General features: G+C 48.8%; 1 protein-coding gene across 2 annotated transcripts in view; it reads left to right on the forward strand.

The window, feature by feature from the left end:
- The window catches only part of SYT6 (synaptotagmin 6), a 59,538-nt gene extending 51,083 nt beyond the window's left edge, over positions 1 to 8,455 (forward strand). The window contains exons 5-8 of one of the 2 annotated variants that reach the window (XR_008795659.1): positions 844 to 1,015; positions 2,173 to 2,323; positions 6,238 to 6,306; positions 7,946 to 8,455. Coding sequence is in view for 1 of the 2 variants with exons in the window: in XM_056139081.1 (XP_055995056.1) it covers positions 844 to 1,015; positions 2,173 to 2,323; positions 7,946 to 8,017 (395 nt within the window). In the remaining variant the exon portion in view is untranslated. The remainder of the gene's footprint in view (positions 1 to 843; positions 1,016 to 2,172; positions 2,324 to 6,237; positions 6,307 to 7,945) is intronic. The other variant, XM_056139081.1, reaches the window with a different exon arrangement.
- Positions 8,456 to 8,719: the final 264 nt, after the last annotated feature.

Consider the following 8,719-nt stretch of genomic DNA (forward strand, 5'->3'; position numbering starts at 1 on the left):
ATAGCCTAAATAGCAATTACGATGGCATCCAAGACACCTGCCCCGAGACACAATAGTGGTCACTTCCCTTAGATGAGGAGAAAATTTCAGGGTAGAAAGATGACCCTGAGCTACCCATTCAGATTACAACAAAAAAGGCATGGCCAAGAGACACAGGGGAACTGGGTAAAAAGCAGGTTCTCAGGAGGCATGGAGAGAGTCCAGGCCCCCACTGAGATATGAAATGCCAGCAGCTGCCCTGATCTCAGGGCCACCCCGAAGGGGGCGGGGGCAGCTCCCAAGGAAGCAGAGAACAGCCCTCTGGGAGCTGGGCGGGAGCATGAGACAATGGCCCTGGCAGCTTGCTGTCAGGTAGTGAGGACACAGGATTGTCGCTGTTCACTCGACTCTGACACACTGCAACGCCTTGGGCATTATGGAGTTCTATTTTTACTCCCCTTATCCTCTGGTTAATCATTTTGACAAAAGCCCCGGAGAAAAGAACTCCACATAACTGAAAGAAATAAAGTGTCTTGGTTGAGCCTGGCATCCTTTGGAGCCAGCCGGCCATCACAGTTTGCCGTGGACAGCAGAGCCACGGCAGGTGTCTGGGGGACAAAGGCCATTAGTGAAAGTCCATTAGGTGCTCTCCCAGGGACAATGAGGTCACTAACGAGTCTGTGTTTACTAAGCAGAGTATCCTCAGAGACAGGTGCAGGTGTGCTACATAAATACAAGGTGGGTTAGTTACTTCGACAACCACCGATGATCTGATGAGCCACAGTGGGTTGAAGGCTGCCAGTGATGTGCACAGACGTAGGTTTCACATGCTTCCTTCACTCCCCACCACCCCCGGTGGAACAGATCCATATGTCAAAGTGTCACTGCTCTGTGATGGGCGGAGGCTGAAGAAGAAGAAAACCACCATAAAGAAGAACACACTCAACCCTGTCTACAATGAGGCCATCATCTTTGACATCCCTCCCGAGAACATGGATCAAGTCAGCCTGCTCATCTCGGTGATGGATTACGATCGGTAGGTATGAGTGCCCTTGGCTCTCACCCCACCTCCAGAGCAGCTCCTTGACCTTGGAACTGTGTGCCAGGACTTGGGTACCCAGTCACCTGAAATATGTCCCCATTCAAGAAGGATACAGTAATTGAGGCCAAGCATGAGTTGTCCCAGGTAAATGCTCTGACTTTTCTTCCCAGCTGGTACATTGCTACCAAGAACCACCCGAATCACCCCCTATCCCTTCTTGGAGTTCTAGCTAACACTAAGTGCTGTCACCTGTCCTTTAAAATGACCCTCTCTAGGGGCTGGGGAGGTAACTCAGTGGTAGAGCTCTAGCCTTGCATGTTCTGGGTAAATAAATAAATAAATAAATAAATAAAATGCCTCCCTATTCTCTCCATTTTTGCTGTTATTCCTGTCTCCTGGGATGGGGCTGAGTGTCTTTCACCCTGACTCTCACCTTAATCCACCTTCATCACCCCTGCCCGGACCCAGCCAATATACAAAATATACCAACTATGCTGGATGTACAAACATACCAAAACTCCTCCCCCAAAGACCTGGACCAACCCTTAAGAACCTATGGTGCCAGCTCTTCCTCTGGACTCTCAGGCTTCCAGAATCCAGACCCAGCATTCCCACTCTGCTCAGCTTCCCTGTACTTCTCTATCCAGGCTAGCTCAAAAGCCCAGCCAGGATGGGTCCTTCTCTGCTACCCTTTAGAAGAAGGAAGCAGCAGCCAAGCAGGAAGGCAGCGATGTGGGACTGTTAGGCATCCACAGTCCTAGTAGGTGTGGGTATATGTATCCGAGTGATGACTGATGGTCTTTCTGAGTGAATAAATCACCTCTCAGTCACTAGGGGTATAAGGAATTTCTGCTCTGAAATGGGTGACTTTTTACCAAATGCTGATGTCTCAAGTCAGGGTCTGATGCCCACCAAGACAGATCTGGGAACAAACTGAAACTCTCTCCTCCTCAGAGCCAGACCATCTACCTCTAAGCAATTTTCTATCCTATGGGTAATCTGCCTATGTCCACCCAGGGAGGCTGAGCAGTGCTTCCCTGCCCCTAATGCCCAGGGGACCTACTGTCTCTTTTCTGAGCTCTGTGTTCTGTGTCCCTGACCCCTGGACCAACGTGTGTGTCACAGTGCCATGGCCTTTGTTTCTCCCACAGAGTGGGCCATAATGAGATCATAGGAGTCTGCCGGGTCGGGATCAACGCCGAGGGTCTGGGCAGGGACCACTGGAACGAGATGCTGGCGTATCCGCGGAAGCCCATCGCTCACTGGCACTCCTTAGTGGAGGCAAAGAAATCCTTCAAAGAGGTGGGTGAGGTCACACTTGGCCTCTGGCATGATTGTTGCATGACAGTGTGGGCTGGAGAATGGCAGGCACTGCTTCCAGACCCTGGCTTTTGGGGGTCCTCCCCAAGGCAGATTTGGGGGCTTCTCACCTGGCTAGGGACGAACAGGAAGGGAATGAGGTGAGGGAAGGAAAGGACCTCAACAGTAGCCTTTGAGGTTGAGTGTACTGAGAGCAGTGTTGACTTCTAAATGGAAAACACAAAGAGGAAGGAACCCCTCCCAGCAGCGCCACCTTGCCAAACCAGAAAGCTTTCACAAAGTCCCCCCGGAGACAAGTCAGCCCTTTAGGAGAAGCCCCACAGGAATGAGATCAGAACTGGCAAGAAATTCGACCAGTGTGGAAACAGGAAGTTCTCTGAGGCTGAAGCAGACAGTCTGTAGCAGTTCTTACTCCAGGGCTGGGGAGCGCCAAGAGCAGGCCCTGTTTGCTGGCATGGCGTCCCATGGGGGACCTCAGCTTTGCTGGAGAAGAGAGCATGATCTGAGGGTGTCCTGCTCTCTGGCCAGGTCTTAGCAGACACAATGGACAGTGCATTGCCTGGAAATCTCAAGACTATCTTCTAATGTTAGCCCTGCTGACTTCCTTAAAAAACCCTGAACTAGTCATCTCTCTCTCTCTCTTTCTCTCTCTTTCTCTCTCTCTTTCTCTCTTGTTTTGGTGGCATACCCAGTAGTGCTCAGGGCTTACACTTGACTCTGTGCTCAGGCATCATTGCTGACAGCATCCCAGGACCATATGAGGTGCCGGGGATCAAACTTGGGTCATCCATGTGCAGGCCCTACCCCACTGTATTATCACTTCAGCCTGCCAGCCATTTCTCTCCTAGTTACAAAGAAAATGTCCCTCCTAAGAAGTCTCCCCAGCTCCACCAAACCATTTGGCCTTCAGGTCCTGCCATTGGTCACTACGGTGGTTCCCCAGGCCTGCCCTTTTTCAAATGAGTAGAGACATGAGGATGTTCCAGTAATTTCAAAGTTTGTTTTCAGTCCTTCATATACCAGTATCTAGGCTGGAAGGCTGGGGACATGAGCTACAAACCCTTCACCTGACTTCACAGGGTTATGTAAGCCTAGAATGTTGTATAAAACTGGAATATCTACCAATATGGAACAAAAAAATTCAATGCCTTCCATTACATCCCTCCACTTAAAAAGCAGAGTCACATTAGAAGGAAAGTCCTCCTTTCCATATGCTCTATGACACAGAAAGTGTGGGTAACAAGTGGGCTTCCCTTGCCTCAGAGCGGGCATGCTCAGTCCTGTCTCCTGTCTCCTTCCAATCTGAGAAGGGACCTAAGGGAAACAACCATGTGGGATCCTGTGAGACTGAGGCCAGATGGAGCTGAACTCATTGATTTCCTGCCCCTGGTAGACATGTGCTCGGTGCAGCCCCTGGTCTGCGCCTTTGAGGTCAGTGTGAAAGAAGAAGGTATGACCACCAAGTTTCTGTCAGCTGGAGGCCTCACATCTCTGTCTTGTGCTCGCTTTAGTTTTACCTCAGCTGTGGTGTTTTAATGATCCCTCCCAGTCAGTGCCTGGTCTCTCTGACTCTCCTCCTCAGGAGGAACCCCCATCTCCAGGCAGCCTTCTCTGAGAGACTGTATGCATGTACCATCCCACCAGTGCTTCTACCCACCCAAGAGGCAGTAACAGGTAGGACTGAAGAGCCCCTGGAGCCTTTGGGTCTCTCACTGAGCACAGGGTTGGATCAGCCCAGAATTCCTCCTCTCCTGTTTCAAATCCTTTCAAAATATTTAAGAACAGAAAAAATCATCTTAATGCTCATGATAGTTCAGGGGCAGGAGGAGGGCATAGGGTTAAGAGGCATTGGGAAGCCTCTGGAGCCGCAGCCACACTCCACTCACTCAGGCTTCAGTTTCCTGGTTGATAAGATGAGGGGCAGGCTCCTCTCATGCTCGCTTTTCCAGAAAACTCTTTTTTTCTTCATTGTTACAGGATCTTTATTAACTTAAAACTGTCTTTTTTATTTATTTTATTTTTTTTATTTTTATTAGTGAGACATCATGAGGTACAGTTGTAGACTTACAAATTTTTGTGCTTGGGTTTCAATTACAATGATCAAATACCCATCCCTCCGCCAGTGCCCATTTCCCACCACCACGAATCCCAGTATCCCTCCCACCCCTCAGTACTCTAGAAAACTCTTGAGCCCAAATGATGACTGAGGGGATGAGTGAACCTCATCTTGGAGTGCCTTTTTAGACTTGAACCCATCGCCACCCCTCTCTGCTGCTGCATTGCTGTGCATGCAAACTGGCAGCAGGTCAAGTTGGGGGCAGGGCGCAGAGAGCACAGAGGGGCTGGGACTGGGTCACAGAAGCACCCTCCATGGTGAATTCAAGCTAATTCAACCAAAGAACTGATTCTAAGTTCAGTTTCTTTGAGAACTCAACTCACCAATTCAGACTACAGAAGAAAGAATCAGCCCTTGGAAATGAATATTTAACAGGATGTAGAAGGAAATTAACAGTATATGGAAAGTAAAAAGTGAATAAATTGATTCCAAACTTCTGACCTCACACACCCTACTTGGAGGCTCCTCATCTCTTGAGCTGGGTGGCCCCTTTCTCGCCTGAGAAAGCTTAAGGAAGCTTAAGATGACTTTGGTCTTGGCACCTCAGGATTTCATCAATATAAATCTGTGGACAATTTGTTCCTGCCCTTTTAGCACCCACAGTTTAAGCATCTTTATTAAAAATGCATCAAAAAAGCACGGGGCTAATAGTAAGTAACTCTCTGTGCTCCCATGATGCATTATCCTTTCAGCTCACTCATCCTCAGAGTTCACATCTTGCCTTTCTGGTTCCTGTTCTGGACACGAAGCTAAAGGCTTGTCCCTGGAACTTGATTCTGCCCTTTGTATAATGCATGAAGAAATCTTCCTTTCCAATTCCTGCAAGATAAATGGCACAGGCTCTGCGAAGGATGCGGAATTTGTATTACACCTTTCTGAGAGGAGTTTCAAGTGTTATGGTTATTTCCTTTTTATTAATGAAAACAAAGGGGACCACAGTTGCTTGCTTGTTTGGGGTTTGAAATAAGGTTGAGGGGAACAAGTGAATCAAAACAGCGCTTTGCCCTGCCAGGATTTTTCTTTTTACGAATAAAAATTGATTAAACCACCAGCGGTATCTTTGTCTGTGAGCACAAACGAACCCCTCCTTCACAGTTCTCCTGCCTGGTGCTGGGCGAGGGAAGGGATTGGTGTCCCCACATGCAGACCCGGTAGACTAGCAACCTCCTCCAACGTGTTCTATGACAAAGGGCCACGTTCAGATCATCTGCGGAGGATTTCAGATCTCTGTGGAACAGGCCCCATTTCAGAACAATGAAGATCATCCTGGAACACAGCCACCCTCAACGATTCATTCCTATGGTGTGGGGCCAGTCTCTGCTGTTTCAGAGCCACCAGAAAAGCCTCTTTCACCTTGCTTAGTGCATGAACTCCATCTCCTCCCTTTGTTTATCTTCACAGAAAAAAATCAGGGCTACCTGGGGAGCCAGTGCGCCTTTTCCATTTGTCCTCGATAAGCCATTATGCCCCTTGTTACTTCTCTTGGGTTATTACATAAAGAGGAAATCTGTACTCTTTGTGGTCACCACCTTCTCCCTCCAAACTGGCCCATCAGTCAGGCTGCTGAAGCATCATGCTTACCCAAGGGAGAAGCCAGTAATTGCCACTTACTTGTTACCAATTTGAAACTTGTAACAGAAAAAATAGAGCTTCCCAGATGAAGGAGTGGTCCATGAGAGCTAATTGTCATATGTCACCTTCCTTCTGGTGAGGAAACGGGAGTCAGCACTCACCAGGAGCTCAACAAGCAGGCATTTATTTATCTAAACTATTTCACCAGGGAAACCCTCGGTTGTGATTTCATTCACGTGGATGCTGCGAGCAGAGAGACTGGCACCTGGAGTTAGGAGTAAGTACCTGGTGTGGACCCAATGAGGTTAAGTTTCTTCTTATATTCTATGTCTTCTTCTCCCCAAGTGTGGCCAGCTGGCAAAATGACAGCAGGATTGAGTGGATGGAGCACTGAGTTGGAGTTAAGAAGTCTGGTTTTGGATTCTGGCCCTGCCCTGTTATCTGTGATTGACTTCTTGGTGGTTTTCTCCCCTTCTCTGCAAAAGTGAGCATGTTAGTAGGGATGAGCCTGAAGCCTATCTGAGCTTCAGCATACCAAGATCACTTAAGGCCCCTAACCTCTCCATCTCACTAGGATTGCCAGCACTCTGCTAGTTGTAAGGATCTCCTGATTAGCCCCTACAAGACATAGTAAAGGTCATGGGAAATGGAGCTAGAAATTAGTGAGAAGGGCAACTTGGAACAAAGAGCTGAGTCTTTCCTCAGCATCTACTTCAGATCAGAAGCTGGATGGCAAATTGTGTTTCTTTCTCTGTTGGTTCCGTTCTGGAAATGGCTGTGTTGAAGGGTAACCGAGTCCTTCCCCATCCCTCCCCATACATACACAAACTCAGCATTGCAGCTTCTACCCAACTCTCCTCACTGCATAAGAACCCTAAGATCCAGGAGAAGGAGTCCCCTCAGGCTCATAAGGGCCACCTGCCCTGTCTTCAGGAAGCCTGTGCTGAGGCGCCTGAGATAATATGGGGTCTCCTCAGCTCACAAAAGGAGGGAGCAAGCAGAGAACACCAATTTGTACCAAATGGATCAAAAATCTTCACAGGGTTCGTTCAGGGCTCAGTTCTAACTGGTCTCTCAGTTTAAAGGACTGACTGGCTCCAGCGCGGGCCTTTCCAGTCATCAACCTCTCCATTGCTCCTACCACATCACCCACTTTCACACAAAGGGAGGCTACCTGTGAGACAGGAGAGCTGAGGTGAAAAGGAAATGGAAAAGGCTGCCCTGACCCCATCCCTCTGCCTCCAACAACAGCCTGTGTGAATGCCCTTGGGAAGCGTTAGAACCAGAGAACAGAGCCCAAAACTAAAGCAACATTGGGGTTTTTTGCTGTCCTAACAGCTCCAGACAAACTGCTAATAATTCATGATCTTGGGTTCTTGGCAGTAAAGGCACATTCTACTGTCAACCTGTCCTCCTCATGGAATCTGATTTTCGGTGTGAAAAATGGCTGAAGTCCTCTGAAACAGTTCAGTCAGAGCACCTCATTAAAGCCGAGAGAAGAAAGCGTTAATTAGCACTGCGGTTGGCCTTGCTGTACATTTGTTCGCAAGCAGCTCTCTTCCATACTAGGGGCACTAGCTGTTTGTTCTTGTTCCCCTTCTGTCTTTGTCTCTGCATGGCTGATGGCACAGATCATGGAAGCTTATAAAGACCCTGGAAAGATTAATTCAGTGCATGGTCAGAAAAGTCTTATAAGTTGCTGGCTCTATTCCTTGGACAGGTTGCTCGTTGATATCTCTCTCTCTTTTCTCTCTCCCTCCTCTCTTCCTCCCTCTCTCTCTCTCCCTCCCTCTCTCTCCCTCTTTCTGCCTTTCCCTCCCTCCCTCCCTCTCTCCCTCTCTCTCCCTCTTTCTCTCTGCCTTTCTCTCTCTCTCTCTGTCTCTCTCTCTCTCCCTCTCACTCCTTCTCCCTGACAGTGGCAGGGCCGAGCCGCCAGCTTTGACAGCGAGAGCTCGTGTCCGTCTCCGAAACCACCTCCGACACCATGAGTCGCCTGGCTGAGCGACACACACCGGACTCAGAAACGTTCATTTTGCACTTGTTCAACCGTCTAAACAGTGTTGTAAGGTGGTGGTGGCGGTCGCGGCGTCCTTGGCGCTCTTTCTCCAGATTCTTCACTGCGCCCTGTGTAGGTCAAGGCCGAGACACTTGTCATGTGTTCAGATCTGTCTTAGTCTTGTCTGTCTCCCCAGGTGATGTTTTATGTGGTTTTTTCACTTCTTATGAATCTGTGACACAAGAGAAGGGGGGGTGGTTTCAAACAGGGGCAAAATGGCAAGAGTTGAGAACTCAGAAGTTTTTTCCACCCGAGACAATGTACATTATTAGTTCAGGGAGGTGAGCAAAGCCTCTGAATTTTGCCTCCCTCAAACTAGTGAAGAAGCAAGTGGCAATGAGCAAGTGTTGCTTTTTCTGGGCTCTGCTGGAATGGGGTGGATAGATTGAAGACACTTCCCAGCAGTTCTGACTCTTGGTCTCTCAGAGCCTGTGCTTGGACAGGGTCACCAGGCCCTGGTCTCATGTCAACAAGGGGCGCCATCGGCAGGGACTGCGGGACCCATCCTCATTCCTGCTCCTCATGAATTGATTGTGGCTCCACTCCTGTGAACTTGGTCCCTTTCTTTAGGAATGATTCTGCAAAATAAATCTTGCCATATGTCCCCTGACACTCCACAGTCAATGACCATATT

This window comes from Sorex fumeus, unplaced genomic scaffold (genome assembly GCF_029834395.1).
Source record: "Sorex fumeus unplaced genomic scaffold, SorFum_2.1 ptg000131l, whole genome shotgun sequence".
In the NCBI taxonomy this organism is placed as follows: domain Eukaryota; kingdom Metazoa; phylum Chordata; class Mammalia; order Eulipotyphla; family Soricidae; genus Sorex; species Sorex fumeus.